Source organism: Scyliorhinus torazame, chromosome 11 (genome assembly GCF_047496885.1).
Source record: "Scyliorhinus torazame isolate Kashiwa2021f chromosome 11, sScyTor2.1, whole genome shotgun sequence".
In the NCBI taxonomy this organism is placed as follows: Eukaryota; Metazoa; Chordata; class Chondrichthyes; order Carcharhiniformes; family Scyliorhinidae; genus Scyliorhinus; species Scyliorhinus torazame.
The window spans coordinates 220,691,762-220,710,918 of NC_092717.1; the positions used below are offsets into that span (position 1 = coordinate 220,691,762).

Genomic DNA, 19,157 nt, shown 5'->3' on the forward strand with positions numbered 1-19,157 from the left:
TGTGGGGGGGAGGGGGGGGGGGGGAGGGATTACATGTGTCCGTGGATTACATGTGTCCACAAGAGGGGGGTTTCCCCTTTTGTGTGTGGGGGAAGGGAGATTTTGTTGTTCTTTGTTGGAGATCGAGATGCCCTTACTCTCGGGATCCCCAGCGTTGCCAGCTGTTTCCAACCCCGCCCTACCATCTTGACGGCGTGGGCCACGCCTGCAGATTGTTTCTGCGCAGAGAGCTGCGCAATGTGGCGAGAAAAGCCGGCTGTGCAGTCAGCGAGCTGAACGCCCGCTTTCTCGCCTCAGCCTGCACTCTGTGTAAGAAACGAAAAATTCCACCCTGAGGCACGATCAATGTGGCTGGAGACGAAGTTGAATTCAAACTGAGGCTTTATTTGTGTCTGATGTGTGGCCTCCTACAGCAGCTGACAAAATGGCTGCTAGCTGGAGGCCACGCATATTTATAACCCGGCTCCTGGGCGGAGCTAGCATGCAGGGGCCCAGGTGAACCTGTAGTGCACGTTCTACCGTACAACCCTTAATATAAGAACACAGTGGTTTACCACACACCCACTATACTGTTAACAGCAAATAGAAAGCACATGTATTGTTTAGCATAATGCAAAACCAATGTTTGACCTTTCCATACCTAAGTTATGAAACACTAAATTGTTCTGAGCTCTGATCAGTGATTAAATAAAATTTATAGGATGCCGCCTGTTACTTAATCTCGTGGACGTTTATCTGTTTTTTTTTAAAAGCTGGAAAGTATGGTTTCCAACTGAATTCTCTCGTGCAATACCCAAGTGTAATTGTTTGAAAGAGCCTTTCGGTATCATTATGTGCTGCACCTCACCACAGGGAATTTTATGTCATCTGCTATAGTCACTGATTGAAAATAGCAGGAAGAATGATTAGTGTTACCAAAGTTAAGGAGTGTGACATTTCATTGTCAGAAGCTGATGCTTTACTTGTGAGCAAAATATTTTCTCGATTTGGATAAACCTGTCTTAATACTGTTATTTTTGACTTTTGTCAGTGAAAAGCCTTTGCATGATTGACCACTGGAAACTGACTCAGCTGGGTAAACCTGGTGGCCTGAACGATCGTTCCAGTGTCAGCATTCCAGGCTCTGTGATTCTGACGCTTGAAAAACTGCCCAAGGAGTTCTGATTTTGATTCTGTGGGAGGTGTGGACCGGTGTTGGGGGTGGGGAGGGGGTGGTCGGGGAGGCGGGGGGTGGGGGTGGGGTGGAGGATGTCATGTGTGGCGTGTGTGTGATGTGTACTTGGGAATCCTCCCCTCAGTTAAGAGACAGCACAGGAGCTGCCTCGTATGGAGACAGGTTGGGCGAAAGGTTGGACTCGTTAATGGGCAATTTGTCCCAGCTGCAAAAAAAATCATTATACAAAACAGCCCTCTGATCCTCACCTGGTCACTCCTTCTCATTCCTCACTACACGCTCCCCATGATCCATCCGTGCCACCCTGTGCCCCTCTACCCACCCTAATGCTCTTTATTGCTCCTATTCCAACTTATTGCCAACTCATGACAACACGCCCCCCCCTCCCCCCACCACCACCACCAACCACCCTTTGCCCTTACACCCTCCGTGCCAATTCATCCAGTCACCACCATGGGCAGATCTCAGGGCCCATTCTGATGGAAATAAAACAAGTTCCAAGTGTCTGGTGATAAATTAACTATTTCAAAGTGACACTCATTGATTAAAAACCCATTCCCTACATGAGAATTCATTCAACCACTTAACCCTCTGTGACAACATGCATTGCATTCAAACTACTGTATAATACTTTATAAATACTTGGAGCGGTCAATCAAACTGTAAACTAACAGACACCCCACTGTAATAATGACAGGCGGTGATATCAGCCCAAATCCCATAATGGCAGCCCTCAGGCTTATATCAATGAACAGAGTGAAATAGCAAGCACTGATTCTTTTTTTAGCACTGCAGCCAGTTTGTTTCCGATATTTAAAAAATATTTGATGATTTTGACAGTTTGCCAAAGGGCAACTGACTTCTACTAAAGGTATCCTGGGACCCACCTTTCCAAAAGGGTACCTTACGGCCACGGTTTATCGACCCTTTCCACCACCTTTCCAAAGGTGACCCCCGGTGGCAGATTCCCCGGCGGTGTGGCTGGCGAGCAATGCAAATGGCCATTGATTTTGGTTGGAGCGTAAGATTCCACCAAGAGGCAATGGCGAGTCGCCTTCGTCACTCGGGAGGGGGAGGTAGGTGGGGGCGGGGGGTGGAGAGAAAATCCCAGCCTAGGTCTCTAAAGAACTCTGCTAACTTCAGATTTTTTCTTGCTATGTCGAAAGTGCACCAATCATGTTTTGGACATTCCCCAAACAAACATCTTACCTTACTGAAGATACCTGCACTATAATACAGCTGAGTTTCCTCCATGCACCTCAGATATGCAAAGTGCAGACCGACCCTATTCCCACCCTCTGCCCGTGAGAAATGGTAGAGGTTGATTCAGGTGGAATTTCTGGATTCAAAATCTCTGGATTTGGGCCACCAGCACCATTCTGGACTAATCCATGGACCCTCTCCAAAATTCAGACCAATGAGTATGGGTAGACCATTTTTAATTCACACTGCGGTACATTGCAGATGGCCAGTACTGATACACACTGTAGACCGTTGTATCTGGGTCGACCATAGTACATAGAACATACAGTGCAGAAGGAGGCCATATGGCCCATCGAGTCTGCACCGACCCATTTAAGCCCTCACTTCCACCCTAACCCTGTAACCCAATAACCCCTCCTAATCTTTTTGGACACTAAGGGCAATTTAGCATGGCCAATCCACCTAACCTGCAAGGCTTTAGACTATGGGCGGAAAACAGAGCACCCGGAGGAAACCCACGCAGACACGGGGAGAACGTGCAGACTCCGCACAGACAGTGACCCAGTGGGGAATCAAATCTGCGACCCTGGCGCTGTGAAGCCACAGTGCTACCCACGTGTGCTACCATGCTGACCAGTACTGATTCACACTGTAGTGCGTTGTCTGTGGGTAGACCAGTACTGACTCACACTGCAGTGCGTTGTGTCTGGGTAGACCAGGACTCATTCACACTGTAGTGCATTGTGTCTGGGTAGACCAGCACCGATTCACACTGTAGTGCATTGTGTCTGGGTAGACCAGCACTAATTCACACTGTAGTGCGTTGTCTCTGCGTAGACTAGCACTGATTCACACTGTAGTGCGTTGCCTCTGGGTAGACCAGTACTGATTCACACTACAGTGTGTTGTGTCTGGGTAGACCAGCACTGATTCACACTGTAGTGCGTTGTCTCTGGGTAGAATGGCACTGATTCACACTGTAGTGCGCTGTCTCTGGGTAGAATGGCACTGATTCACACTGTAGTGTGTTGTGTCTGGGTAGAATGGCACTGATTCACACTGTAGTGTGTTGTGTCTGGGTAGACCAGCACCGATTCACACTGTAGTGTGTTGTCTCTGGGTAGACCAGTACTGATTCACACTGTAGTGCGTTGTCTGTGGGTAGACCAGTACTGATTCACACTGTAGTGCGTTGTCTGTGGGTAGACCAGTACTGATTCACACTGTAGTGCGTTGTCTGTGGGTAGACCAGTACTGATTCACACTGCAGTGCGTTGTCTGTGGGTAGACCAGTACTGATTCACACTGTGGTGCGTTGTCTGTGGGTAGACCAGTACTGATTCACACTGCAGTGCGTTGTCTGTGGGTAGACCAGTACTGATTCACACTGTAGTGCGTTGTCTGTGGGTAGACCAGCACCGATTCACACTGCAGTGCGTTGTGTCTGGGTAGACCAGCACTGATTCACACTATAGTGCGTTGTCTCTGGGTAGAAACCAGTTCTGATTCACACTGCAGTGCGTTGTGTCTGGGTAGACCAGCACTGATTCACACTATAGTGCGTTGTCTCAAGGTAGAAACCAGTTCTGATTCACACTGTCGTGTAATACGATGAGGGAGACCAATGGTGGTTCACTGTAGTACAAGGACGAAAAAGTCTTTTTCAAGATTGATTGGCTGTTGTGACGTGGATAATCACTTCCACAAATTCACTTGGCTTGAAAACATAGGAAGGATCAGATTGAAGCATTTGACTTTCATGAGGAAGCCCAGGACAACCCCACAACATCCCTGTTCGAATTTATACAGGATAATACTCCTGGGTAACTGGGACCTATAACCACGTTCCTCTCGCATTTGATAGCCACGACATTGGCGCAGTGGAGGTACCTCTGACCTTGGCCGTCAGTGTAAGATGGACAATAATGACTCAATGGTTTGTGCACAGCTCTCTGGAAAGTCAATGGCAACAAAAATTACAAGAGATGCAAAAATTATTACCCAAAGTTTAGGATTACACATTATCTTGACAGAGATTTTAAGAGAGTGGTGTGATTAGCTTGAGGACAATGAAACACAGGAAGAGAAAAGGAAGATTTGCTCCGAGCATACCTTTCTCAACCTGTTCTGTTGTTTGGCTGATGGTTTCTCTTTGTGTGAGTCATCACATCTACAAATAGATATTTAATCAAAGTGTTTTCCCCATCAGTGAATAATGTGCTTGCTTACTGGATTGACAGTTGTACGTTGGCGTAGAAATTTGTTTTTCTTAGATTTACACATGGGCAGAACGTAATTCTCCTCCCGGAGGAAGGTTCGGGGCGGGAGGGGTTAGGGGGGCATGTAATTGTTTAAAAAATATCATTCGAGGGTTGCGGATGTAGCTGGCTAGGCCAGTATTTATTACCTTGAGAGAGGTGGGATGGTGCAGGATGGGGAACCCACCACCTTCCTGGTTCTCCCCCCCCCCATTTAATCCAGGGCGGAAAGGATTGAAGATGTGGATGGTGTAGGATATGGATGTGGCATTTCCATATCCTACACCATGCAACGTTTGTGAGTGACACTCAGTTTCATGCTATAGATTGGAAACTGTAAGTTGAGAATCCTCAGGAATGACAGAGTAATTATGCTTTCATGCCAATCTTCAAACTCTCACCCCAGGGATAAAAGAGGACTCCAATCATGTTTCCTCTTGTCAATGAGCCCACAGTACTTTAATAGATTGAATGAGCAATATTAGGGTGAAACGAAAGAGAAAATGCTGGAAAATCTCAGCAGGTCTGGCATCATCTGTAGGGAGAGAAAAGAGCTAACATTTTGAGTCCGATGACTCCTCGCAGATCGGGGCATCATTTTGAAAACCTTCCCCGACCTTCTTTCCCCCCCTTCAGGCAACCCCACCCCTTGGCATTGCCAAGGTAGCCGGGTGCCAGAGGGAGAGTTAGGGTGCCAACTTGCCCTGCCCCTGGCTATGCCCTTGCTGAGCAGGAACTGGCGCAGCTCGTCACTCATGAAGGAGGACCCCCTGTCGCTATGGATATATGCGGGGCAACCGAACAGTGTGAATATAGTGCTCAGGGCTTTAATAACTGTGGCCGCTGTCATGTCGGGGCAGGGGATGGCGAAAGGGAAACGGGAGTACTCATCCACCACGTTCAGGAAGTATGTGTTTCGATCGGTGGAGGGGAGGGGCCCTTTGAAATCCAGACTGAGGTGTTCAAAGGGGCGGGAAGCCTTGATCAGGTGCGCTCTATCTGGCCTGAAAAAATGCGGTTTGCACTCAGCGCAGATGTGGCAGTTCCTGGTGACAGTACGGACCTCCTCCACGGAGTAGGGGTATGGTAGAACCGAGTGACCCCCGGGTGGCAGAGGTCCTCGTGGAGGGTTTGGAGACGGTCTATTTGTGCGTTGGCACATGTGCCGCGGGATAGGGCATCGGACGGCTCGTTCAGCTTTCCGGGACGGTACAAGATCTCGTAGTTGAAGGTGGAGAGCTCGATCCTCCACCTTAAGATCTTGTCATTTTTAATTTTGCCCCGCTGTGCATTATCGAACATGAAAGCTACCGACCGTTGGTCAGTGAGGAGAGTGAATCTCCTGCCGGCCAGGTAATGCCTCCAATGTCGCACAGCTTCAACTATGGCTTGGGCTTCCTTTTCCACTGAGGAGTGGCGGATTTCTGAGGCATGCGTCCGGGGTCGGGGCCTATTATCCCATTGCGCACTACGTATCCCAGGATGGCCAGCCGGTTTGTGCTAAACACGCACTTGTCCTCGTTGTATGTGAGGTTCAAGGCGTTTGCGGTCTGGAGAATTTTTGGAGGTTGGCGTCGTGGTCCTGCTGATCGTGGCCGCAGATGGTTACGTTGTCGAGATACGGGAACGTGGCCTGTAACCCGTGTTGATAAACCATTCGGTCCATCTCCCGTTGGAAGACCGAGACCCCGTTTGTGACGCCAAATGGGACCCTTAGGAAGTGGTATAGTCGCCCATCTGCCTCGAAGGCTGTGTACTTGCGGTCACTTGGGCGGATGGGGAGCTGGTGATAGGCGGACTTGAGGTCCACGGTGGAGAAGACCTTATATTGGGCAATCCGTTTTACCATGTCGGATATGCGGGGGAGAGGGAAGAAGGTTAAGAGGTGACTTAATTGAGGCATACAAGATGATCAGAGGATTGGATAGGGTGGACAGTGAGAGCCTTTTTCCTCGGATGGTGATGTCTAGCACGAGGGGACAATGACTTACGAGAGAGACGAATAGAGGTGAAGTCGATGAGGCTTTATTAAGCGTGACTTGTTCCCAGCAGTTCAGCAACAGACTGGAGCTGCGGGGAGAAGCCCAGGTTCTTATACTCCGCCTTCAGGGCGGAGCTCGGGATCAACAGCCAACCAGGACCCGGGATCTGTCAGCCAATAGCATCCCGGCTTCATAGTCCCACATGACCCCTAATGCATACTACCACAGAGCTATTTTCTTCAGGAAGATACTCAGGGTCTAATTGTTGCTGCAATCAATTAACCATATTAATATTTTGGTTTATATGTTTTCTCTGTTTTGTTATCAGTGCCTATCAGGTAATTGTGGAGGAAGAGCGTCCACGCAGGAGTAAGAAGGCCACTGATGTCCCGGACTGCTATTTTGTTCCCATCCCCTATCAGAACGCCTCCATTTCCAACTCCCCTCATTACTTTGCTGCTGAATTTCCGCCAGATGCTCTTCAAGTGGCCCAACCGTTTACAGTTGGAGATAACAAGACCTACAGTGGCTACTGGAATGCCCCGCTACTCCCACATAAGAGTTACAGCATTTATTTTCAAGCAGTGAGCAAAGCCAATGGGGTAAGTGTCCACAGCTGTAACTGTCGGGTACAACCATAAAACACCCAATGTTCATTCTGTTTCCATATACATGACCATCAAGTTGTCCATATGCTTTAAATAAAAATGAAAAGCCACTGGCTTGCCCATTTGCTCCTCTTAATGAGTTGTCCATACAGTTCTTGGTGAAAACCACACAAAACGAGCTTGCAGTGCCATGGGGCTCGAGGCATATTCCAATACTGAAGGTAGCAGCTCAAACATTGACTTGAAGAGTAGAGAGCCACCTGGAGCAAAGGCTTAGTAATTACCTATGCATGTTATATACCAAGCATTGGGGAGGCGGTGGCGTAGTAGTATTGTCACTGAGCTACTTAACCAGAGACCCAGAGTAATGCTCTGGGGACCCAGGTTCAAATCCCTCTTCTGCAGAAGGTGAAATTTGAATTCAATAAAAGTCTGGAATTATAAGATGACCATGAAACCATTGTCAATTGTTATAAAAATCCATCTGGTTCACTAATGTCCTTTAGAGAAGGAAATCTGCCATCCTTACCTGGTCAGGCTTACATGTGACTCCAGACCCACAGCAATGTGGTTGAGTCTTAACTGCCCCCTCAAGAGTAATTAGGATGGGTACTAAATGCTGGCAGAGCCAGCAACGCCCACATCCCATGAACGATTAAAATAAGTGATTCAGCAGTTTAGTTACTGTAAAGCAGGTTTTCTTAAAATATACCTCTACATCCAAGAAACACACCTACTTTAAATAAATTGGTACATTTGGTTTCCTGTAGCAACTGCAGACTGTGAGATAACAAGTAACATTCACAGCTCACCAGCACCCCAGGTAGTGACTATCTCCAGCAAAAAGAGAATCCAAACACCTCTCATTAACATTAAATTGCATTACCATTGTCGAATTGCCCCGTTATCAATGTCCTGGTGACAGTAATCAGCTTGGTCCTCATTGACCAGAAATGAAATTGGACCAGCCACATAAATACCATGGCAACAGGAGCAGGTTGGAGGTGGTGCAGCAAAGCCATACAGCTCCAATAAAAGTCAAAAACATGACACTATCAAGGAACAAGCAACCTTATTGATTGGCACTCCAACCACGACCACAAACATTTACTTCCTTCACCACTGGTGAGCTGTGAATGCAATATATATCATCTACAAAATGCACTGCAGCGACCCATCAAGGCTTCTTTAACAGGACCTACCAAACCGGCAACATCTACCACCCAGCAGGGCAAGCAGGCAGATGGGAAACACCACCACCTCCAAGTACCCCATAAAGCCACACACCATCCTGACTTGCAAATATATCGCCGTTCCTTCACTGTCTCCAGGTCAAAATCCTGGAACTCGCTCTCTCACAGCACTGTGGGTGTACTTACACCACATGGATTGCAGTGCTTCAAGAAAGCAGCTTACCACAACCTTCTCAAAGGCGGTGGCGTAATGATATTGTCACTGAATTAGTAATCCAGAGACCCAGAGTCATCTCTGGGGTCCCAGGTTCGAATCCCACCACGGCAGATGGTGAAATTTGAATTCAATACAAAAAGAAAATCTGGAAATAAAAATCTAAGGTTGACCATCAAAGCATTGGCAATTGTCGTGAAAACCCATTTGGTTCACGAATGCCCTTCCCCGGCCTGGCCTACATGTGACTCCAGACTCACACAGAGATGTGGTTGACTATTAACTTCCCCCATTGAAATGGCCGGGCAAGCCACGTAGTTCAGTCGGGATGGGGAACAAATGCTGGCCCCGCCAGCGATACCCACATCCCAAGAACAAAAAAGAATTAGGGATGGGCAATAAATGCTGGCTAAGAATTGAGAGGGTTGTTAAGAAGGCGTATGGTGTGTTAGCTTTTATTGGTAGAGGGATTGAGTTTCAGAGCCATGATGTCATGTTGCAGCTGTACAAAACTCTGGTGCGGCCGCATTTGGAGTATTGCTTGAAATTCTGGTCGCCGCATTATAGGAAGGATGTGGAAGCATTGGAAAGGGTGCAGAGGAGATTTACCAGAATGTTGCCTGGTATGGAGGGATGATCTTATGAGGAAAGGCTGAGGGACTTGAGGCTGTTTTCGTTAGAGAGAAGAAGGTTAAGAGGTGACTTAATTGAGGCACACAAGATGATCAGAGGATTGGATAGGGTGGACAGTGAGAGCCTTTTTCCTCGGACGGTGATGTCTAGCACGAGGGGACATAGCTTTAAATTGAGGGGAGATAGATATAGGACAGATGTCAGAGGTAGATTCTTTACTCAGACAGTAGTGAGGGCGTGGAATGCCCTGCCTGCAACAGTAGTGGACTCGCCAACACTTAAGGGCATTCAAATGGTCATTGGATAGACATATGGATGATAAGGGAATAGTGTAGATGGGCTTTAGAGTGGTTTCCCAGGTCGGCGCAACATCGAGGGCCGAAGGGCCTGTACTGCGCTGTATCATAGAATTTACAGTGCAGAAGGAGGCCATTCGGCCCATCAAGTCTGCACCAGCTCTTGGAAAGAGCACCCTACCCAAGGTCAACACCTACACCCTATCCCCATAACCCAGTAACCCCACCCAACACTAAGGGCAATTTTGGACACTAAGGGCAATTTTGGACACTAAGGGCAATTTATCATCGCCAATCCACCAAACCTGCACATCTTTGGACTGTGGGAGGAAACCGGAGCACCCGGAGGAAACCCACACACACAGGGGGAGGATGTGCAGACTCCGCACAGACAGTAACCCAAGCCGGAATCGAACCTGGGACCCTGGAGCTGTGAAGCAATTGTGCTATCCATAATGCTACCGTGCTGCCCATCATGTAATGTTCTATGTTCTAAGCCAATGGCACCCACATCCAATGAATAGACACAAAATATATCATATCTCCTGAGAAAACTAGTAATAAAGTGCAGGACGTTTTATTGGAGCTTCTCCATCCTTCCTATTTTCTACTGCTCTCCTCCTGAAGGAGCTGAATTATGATAGAGTTAAGTTTAATAAAGGTAAGCAAATTCTTTGGCACCTCAGCCAAATGGACAATCACCATGTATGATACTGGAATGTAAATGTTGCTGGGAAGGCAACTGTAAGAGTGCAACATAGCCAAGCCTGATCCAGACCTTCGCTGGAATTCGCCGGCCACTGGCATTCTCTGTACCTGCTGGCAACGCAACCCCGCCCATGGGTTTGCCGGCGGTGTGAGGTGGCTTCAATGGGATCCCCCGCCAGCGAACAGCGCGCCGCTGAGAAACACACAGCCCCTTATCTATTGTGCACAGTTTCAATGGAGATTAAGGAATATGAGATCTGCTGTGTTCAAAACGGCATTACACCTCAACAACTAGTTTAATCAGCAGTTTTGGCTCAATGTGCATAAACAGAAAAATAACTCAATTTTTCATCGATTATTTTTACATTTTTTAAACTTAAACTTTTGTTTAATTATTCCAATTAAGGGGCAATTTATCATGGCCAATCCACCTATCTTGCGCATCTTTTTGGGTTGTAGGGGTGAGACCCACGCAGGCATGGAGAGAATGTGCAAACTCCACACGGACAGTGACCCGGGGCCATGGTCCGGTCCTCGGTGCCGTGAGGCAGCAGTGCTAACCACTGCGCAACAGTGCCGCCCCGGAATTTAATACTGAAGTAGGCAGTGGCTTGGCAGTCTATGGAACTTGTTTGTTAGGATTACAATGTGCTTCAGCACAAAGTGGAAAAGATGAAGGATTGTGCCCCTATTCCGCACTTTACCAGTTCATCAGAATTCCTGTTCATAAATGTCAGGTGGAAGATGGGATTTCCCAATGGGAGGAAATGGAAACTAGGATGCTGAGTCACCTCGGGTATTTTGTTTCATAAGGTTGAACATTGGTGACGATCCAGCATTGTGTGAAGCATGGGAGCAGATCAAGAGCATATCCTATGAATCAGAGAAAGCGGGTAGAGGAAAAATGAATTAAAATTGGATGAATTAACGCTCTCTGAACTAAAGCAGTTTGCATTGAATTAAGTGTACTCTTATTCCTGTTTTCATATCCACTTTAAGAAAGGATAACTATTCATTGAAAAATAGTCCAAGTTTAAAAGCCCAGCAGCATTTAGCAAACCTAAAGAGACGCTGAAAGAAAATAATATTCCTTTTGATATGCTCGAAAATAAATTGTGAAGAATTTACACCTTCAGGAGATAATTCATGTAATATTAATTCATGTTTATAATTGTATTTCTTCGGCGTGTTTTTGTTCTGAATTCCTTACAGTAATGCTGATCATTTACAATGGCCGGGATTTACTTACCAACCCACTGCGTGTTTTTCGGTGGCGTAGGTGGCGCGCTAGCGGCATTTTCTGGTCCAAACTTTGCCAATGGGATTTTCTGTTGACTGCATCCCTTGTTGCCGGGAAACCCGAGCGCCGTCAGTGGGACTGTGGTAACCTGTCGGCAAATTCCGCCCAATGTTTTAACATGGTGTCCAGTGTGCTTCTTGTCAGTCGGGAACTGCTCCCCAAGTTACTTGCCGCAAAATAGGAAGCAATGTCAGTTGATTGCTCTTTTGAATCATCAAGATTCAGTGTGCATCTATTTCTTTCACTTCAAAAATTGATTTTCAGTGTAAGATTACTCTGTGATCGAGGAGGTGTTCACCTTTTTATTTCAGCTTAGCTCAGCTGGCGGCATTCTTTGGGATCAGAAGGTTGTGGGTCTGAGCCGTGTCCACCAGGGCTTGTGCATGCTATCCATGCACCTTGCTTTGTTAAAGCACCAACCTTTGCACAGGTCGTCCTCCCTGTCCAATTGACATGATGTTAAAGATCCCAGAGCACGAGAATAAGAGTCACTGCATTTTAAACTGTAATTCATTCTGTGAAGGACTTTGACTTGTAGTCGCTCGGTGGCACACAACGTGAATATTGCTGAAAAAGAGGCGTGCTGCCAGAGCTTTTTGTCTTGCACTCACCGGGACAGACACAAGAATACCAAATTTCAATGGAAGCAGCAATTTATGCTGCATGAGAACAGGGCGCTGATTGGTTGGCAAGTCATACAAAGTCAACTGTGATTGGTCCGAGGCATTGCCATGGAGAATGCACCAGAGTACTATTGACCCTCGTGGTTTAGTTTAATTCAAAAAAGCTATCCAAATAAATAATAAATAAATAATCATTTTATTGTCACAAGCAGGCTTATATTAACACTGCAATGAAGTTACTGTGAAAAGCCCTTAGTCGCCACATTCCGGCGCCTGTTCGGGTACACGGAGGGAGAATTCAGAATTCTCAGCCGGTATGGGAATTGAACCCGCGCTGCTGCCCGTGTTCTACATTCCTGTGTTATAATGGCGACCCCGATCAGAACATTGCTTGCTGCGTATCACGCATACTCATAAATGGGCCTAAGGCCATCACTTTCAGATCTGAAACTGTATAGTCTACCTTAAATTACCCAGAGGGAGTAAGGTATCTTTGAGCAACAGGTGAGGCGAGCTGTTTTACACTGCTGCTATGCAGGCGCAACACAAGTGGTATTTTTCACTAACAAGATGCTGCCCTTTAAACAAAATGACGTTCTGCTTACCGAACAATAAGGAACGTAGAATTTGAATTTCAGGATTGGTGCAACGTTATGTACATAGGCCAAACATTCCAATGACAGCAGATTGCACCAAACAGCATGTCCCCTTCAGTTTTTCGCAATAGGCACAGTACCGACCATACGTCTTAAAAATTCTCTCATGGAAAGTTGGGCAGTGACAGCTGGGCCAGCAGTTGTTGCCCATCCCTAATTGCTCTTAAACTGAGTGGCTTGCGTGGTCATTTCAGGGGGCATTTAAGAGTCAACCACATTGCTGTGGGTCTGGAGTCATACGTAGGCCAGACCAGGTAACGACGACAGATTTCCTTCCCTGTAGGACGTTGGTGAACAAGATGACATTAGTGAACCTTTATAACGATCAACAATGGTTTCATGATTTAAGATTTTTATTGGATTCAACTTGAACCATCTGCAGTGGCGGGATTCAAACCCGGGTCCCCAGAGCATTACCATGTGTCTTTGGATTGCTAATTCCAGTGATAATACCACTGAGCCATTGTCTGCTCCAGCCCGTGCTTGTAAAACTCAGAACATAATGTCTAACATTAAATGTGACTCTGCATTTGGACAGCACTGCTGAACAGTCCTGAGGGTGCTAGGAATTACACTAACAACCAATTCAAGTTTATCAGTTGGGCTTGCAATATAGCTCACTTCCACTTGCTAGAAGCTGCATACAGTAATACTCAGAGGCCAGTATTCTCTAATCAAAAGGAACATGTCCCAAGTATTCTGTGTGAGAGTCGGGGACAATAGTTCTCTGATGTGTTCTCCGTGGCAACGCCCTGACCAATCAGTGTTGACTTGTCAACCAATCAGCAGCTTTTTGTCCTGCGGTATAAATCGTAAACTCCTTTGAAATTTAGCATTCTTACATCTGCCCCGATAAGTACAAAATGAAAAGCTTCGAGAGCATACCACTTTTTTCAGCAGTACTTTGGCTTTTCAAAATGCTGCATAACTGTATCAATGTCGATTATTAGTATTAATGCTTGACAAGACAGTCAACTGGAATTGTTCCATTTCTATGCTTCTAAATGCATGTTCTTCCATTCCTCTCTCAACCGTGACAAGTTCTCTTTCACTCTCACCAACTGACCGACAAGCATCTCCAATCTCCATCTCACCTTTCCCCTCAAATCCTGCAACTTATTCCAATCACTTCTCTCTCTGCTTTCCTACCGAGCCCTGATTCACTCTGCCCTGAGGTCACGTTGTTCAGAAAGACAAACTACTCCAGAGCATGCAGTTACTGAAACATTTGGAGGGTTTATCTCAGTTACCATTGTGTTTGAGGTAAATGGGAAAACTTTACAACCTTCATCTGTCTGTAAAGTGGTTTGGGTACGTCTCATGGTAGAGAAGATGGTACATGTGATTTGGAACCAATGGTGCAATGTGTTAAATGACCTTTTCTAGTTCCTTGGACTTTTTTTACTTTCTTCAGTGGTTCCTTAGTAATGAATCCTGAACACTGTTATATCCTTCTGCCCAAAAAATGTAATTTCATGGCATCTGCGAAAATACTTCAAAAGGAGAATTGGTGTTTGTCTGTTCCAGCGTGACTTCTTTTTAAATAAAGGAGGCCTTATGAACCACAGTCAGGCAGAACATATTCATCTTTATGGCTGTTCCCTGAATCCTTTTCAGATTCCTACAGAAATCACAAGTAAACTTAACCTCTGATGAACTATGCTTATTTCTAGAAGTCTGGAAGTGTTTGCCATGCAAAGCAGTGGCTTCCTTTAATCATTGCTATGCCAGTGCCAACCTAAAGCATCATTGATTATTTTTTAAATAATTGTCAGATATGTCGCTGAGGCTTTCCCTCTACAGTACTCAAGGTCACTGAGTTGCTGAAGTGAAGGCTGTTCGCTGCCTTTGCCAATTAATATCTTTGGTTGTTCAGAGAAATGTTAACTGAAGTATTTATCTAAAACGCCAAGTACATTTTATTCCGATTGTTAACAGCCAGGCTACATGCTGAATTTAAACTCTATTGCTAATATGTGACCAAACGCATCACTGTCCCTCCAAGTCAATCTTATCGATGGATTTTAAATAGAATTGGTGGTGAGGTTGTGTTTGCTTTATCTGAAGCACCAGAGATGACAGTTTTCCCTCTTCATTTGATACAGGAAACCAAAATTGACTGCGTCAGGGTGGCTACAAAAGGTATGTCTGCACTGTAAATTCAATGATAATCTATGATTAATCTAGGACAAAGGTTCGGCACAACATTGTGGGCCGAAGGGCCTGTTCTGTGCTGTATTTTCTATGGTCTATGTTCTATGTTCTATCTTCGTTTTTTGTGAGACAGACATTTGTCATAACATTCACCGAATTCTGATTGAAAAGGTATTTAAAATACATGCCAGAATGTATATTCTCAGCAGCCAGAATTTTGATGAAAATGTTCTCTTCTTTTCATGAACACTTTATTCATACCTTACTTTAATAAGTCTCATACATGCTTTATAGTTCTTTATAAACCGATTAATCATAATGTGTATGTTCCTTTTGCCTTCATCGACTCATCTGTGCAAGTTTGCTTACCTTTGGATGTCTGAAAATTATTCTATTAATTAATTTCGTGGCACTTTCTCCTTGTTAAACTGCGCTCCGCTCTACATCAATCAAATATTTTTTTACATGCGTCTGAATATGATTGTATGCTTGTTACTCAATGAAGTCGATGATTCTTTTTCTGCTTTACTGAGGTATCCATTTGTTGTGATTTTATTAACCCTCAAAGGACTACTTTTAATTTGAAAGGAGTCATCTTCTGAAATTGTTTGCAATGAGAACATGAGACTTGCTGTGTCAAAGCACAGCTCTCATTTTTAACCTTTCACCGTCTGCTGTGCAGACAGACATGGTATTTGCTCGCCCGTCTGCAGGCTGAGTGGGTCCAAACACTGGCTCGCCTACCACGGAGTTGAACAAACCAGGCGAGTCCCAGCACTATGCCGATTAACATGACCGCATGAGGAAGGATTCCCCCTCTAAGCCGTAACTTCAGTGGCAGAGCCATGGGAACACAGAAGCGCAGTGTAAATTGTCGTTATATCATTTTTCTGTGGTTATTCTTGGCAAGTGGGAGAAATCCTGGTGGATATTGAACCCCTCCGCGACTAGGATTACATGGGAATATTAGCGAGGCCTGTTCACGACAATGAAACCATACCTCCCGCTAGAGTTACCACATGCCGGAGAAAATATGGAAAAAGTAAACATTTTCGAATTAATTCTTGCGGGCTTCCAATTAGGACCAGTGCCTCGACAGATTGCATCTCTCAAAACTGAAGGTGATCATTTTAAAATAACTGTGTGAATAACATGAGTGTGTGGCTTGATGGAACAGTGCCTTTAATCTGGAATGGCCACAGTAAACATGATATATTTTTAGAATGCTGTCAATGAGCTGCCTCGCTGTCAATTCAAAGTTACCAGTCCTCACACAATGCCATCAAACCCGCCAGGACCATTCACATTGGTAATTAGTCATTAATGCTGTGTTGGTCTATGAAATGTAGAACGCCCATTTGCAAATTGCCAAACCTCTCTCCTAAAGTAAAACTAACTTAGATGGAAAAGGAAATCGCTCTCGAGATACGTTAGCCTCTAGTACAGGGCTGTTTGAAGCAAAACAAAAGAAACGGAAATTGTCACTATGGAGACTATTTACACCATAGCCATGATTTAAAACTTGAGGTGGTGAGGCAGCAGCACAGTAGCACAAAATGATATGCATCTCGGTGCTGATCAATTAATCAATCCATCAGCAGCACAATTAGAAAGAATCTTGTTGCCACACTAGTCATTAAACTGCTGTTCACTACAACAAGCTCACCTCTTGAACTGCCAGTCAGAGTGATGGAAGCAGCTATGAAAAGGCCAATGACTTACTCTAGCCACCCTGCCAGGAGAAGAGGGGCTATTTTGAGGAGCTAGCTTTCAGGAGGCAGCAGGAGTGAAAAATAGAAGATAATTTTGAACAAAATGTAAGTCACAATTAAAGTAGCTTTGGGTTAAGTAGCTTGCTCGTGGCGACATGGTAGCGCAGTGGTTAGCACAGTTGCTTCACTGCTCCAGGGTCCCAGGTTTGATTACCGCCTTGGGTCACTGTCTGTGCGGAGTCTGCACGTTCTCCCCGTGTCTGCGTGGGTTTCCTCCGGGTGCTCCGGTTTCCTCCCAGAGTCCAAAGATGTGCAGGTTAGGTAGTTTGGCCATACTAAATTGCTCTTAGTGTCCAAAAATGGTTAGGTGGGGTTATTGGGTTACGGGGATGGGGTGGAGGTCTGGGCTTCGGTGGGATGCTCTTTCCAAGGGCCAGTGCAGACTCAATTGGCCGAATGGCCTCCTTCTGCACTGTAAATTCTATGATTCTATATTCTAGGTTGAAAGGAACTAGGAGTGCTGCCCATGATTCCCCATATGCTCTGATCCTAATCTCAGTCGATTTGCGGTGAGGAAGCCTCAGCAGAATGAGGTAACGAGTGGGATGAAGAACATTTAATACAAGAACAGGGAGAGGGAAAAGTGAGTCAAGAACTTGTGACCTCAGGCAAGTTCTGAGCAAGGGAAGGGAGGCAAAACATTAACCATGTTGAGGGGGGGGGGGGGGGAGGGGGGGGGGGGGGGGGAGAGATATTGGAGACCTGCTGATTCTGAACCTCTTTTGATTGGTTTCTGGCTGAAATGCTGAGGCCTGGCACCTGCGCTCTCTTGTATATGGTGCAAGAATGGAAGGGGAAAATATCTGGGAAAAGATGAGGAAAAAGCCAGCAGCACTTTGTTTTGCTGAGCCGCTAGATTAAGGTAAGTTATGAAGTAAATTGAACAATTATTTCCTCTGGCTTGAATGTCGTCAGGCAAGCATACAGTTCTTTAAGGGTTAATAAATTAATGCAAGCGTTTATGTTGTTTTGTATCCAAAAGGAAAACCCGGTTCTCAACAGAATAAATTACATTGTCACTTGGCAGCACAGAACCTGAATTTTACTGAGAAGAGAGACATGTTGCTGAAGCTTATCGTCTAGCCCTCATCAGGACAGACACAAGAGTGCAAAATTTCAAACCATCACAACAATTTAGATTACAAGGGAAGAAGTCTTGCAACACCAGGTTAAAGTCCAACAGGCTTGTTTCAAATCACTAACTTTCAGAGCACTGCTCCTTCCTCAGGTGACCTCAGGTGTCACCTGAGGAAGGAGCTGCACTCCAAATGTTAGTGATTTGAACCAAACCTGTTGGACTTTAACCTGGTGTTGTAAGACGTTTTACTGTGCTCACCCCAGTCCAATGCCGGCATCTCCACATCATAGATTACAAGGGAAAGGGGTGCTGATTGGTTGGCAAGTTGACTCTGATTGGCCTGTTGCTCATCCCGGCCAATCAGAGTCAACTTGCCAATTGGTCAGTAACCTTTCCTGCTGTGGTATAAATTGCTGTGATGGTTTGAAATTGGGCATTCTTGTGTTTGTCCTGATTTGTAGAAGATGAAAAGTTTCAGCAACATGTCTCTCTTTTCCGCCATATTCAAGTTATGTGTCTGAAATGTTCTTTTTCTTAGATATATAATAGCGCATATATATATATTTATATATATGGTCACTAAGTAATTCTTGATGCTCGTCTAGCTTCAGTCTGGCTTTTTTCTCATGCATGCTGACCTGGAAAATCTTCCTCTGCCATAGCTGCAATAATCGTGACTCAGCTTACAACACCCTATATTCGCATCGCCCCTGCTGCAGGCGACAACCAACTAACAGGTCAGACGTTCAAGTACAGACCAAGTCATGGTGCCATCCTTTTTCCTCTTCTTCACTCACTCTCTTTCCCTCACTCTGTTCCGTTTCAGAGGTTTTATTTTCTCTGTTACCTTCCGCACAGCAAGCTCATTGTGTTCTCACTCCTGATATTCAGTTGAACCTTTTGTGTCCACTCTTGCAAGTTTGCAACTAACCCATGCACTTACGATACTTCTGCACTGCATGCTTTCATATTGCATTTTGTCTGTGAATGGTTCATTGGGCCCAATGTGCGTAGATGTATGGCTACCCGGCCTTACACAAAACCTTGACAGGACAGAGAAATATTGTATTTGCTTGTATTTATTTCCAAGGAAAAATTGCTGAATCGGCCTCCAGGACAGTCAAGAGTACCAGTTGAATACATTTGGCACAGTTAGAATTTGGAAACAAGAATTTGTCCACATTTTCACGAACATGATTTTGCATCGACGGAGTCAACACACAGGGAAGATTGCTCCAGGAATAATGCTCAGCCTCTAAGTGCCCTTTGCACCTCAGATGATTCCTGAGATGAGAGGATTGTCCA

The 19,157-nt window shown here is 45.5% G+C and overlaps 1 protein-coding gene across 7 annotated transcripts in view; it reads left to right on the forward strand.

Annotated features, from left to right (window-relative positions):
* The window catches only part of LOC140385802 (receptor-type tyrosine-protein phosphatase mu-like), an 897,711-nt gene that overhangs the window by 580,608 nt on the left and 297,946 nt on the right, over positions 1 to 19,157 (forward strand). For 4 of the 7 annotated variants that reach the window (XM_072468340.1, XM_072468341.1, XM_072468342.1 and 1 more), the window contains exons 11-13: positions 6,946 to 7,219; positions 14,954 to 14,990; positions 18,515 to 18,589. In XM_072468340.1, the coding sequence (XP_072324441.1) occupies positions 6,946 to 7,219; positions 14,954 to 14,990; positions 18,515 to 18,589 (386 nt within the window). The remainder of the gene's footprint in view (positions 1 to 6,945; positions 7,220 to 14,953; positions 14,991 to 18,514; positions 18,590 to 19,157) is intronic. The other 3 variants (XM_072468345.1, XM_072468346.1, XM_072468347.1) reach the window with 1 other exon arrangement.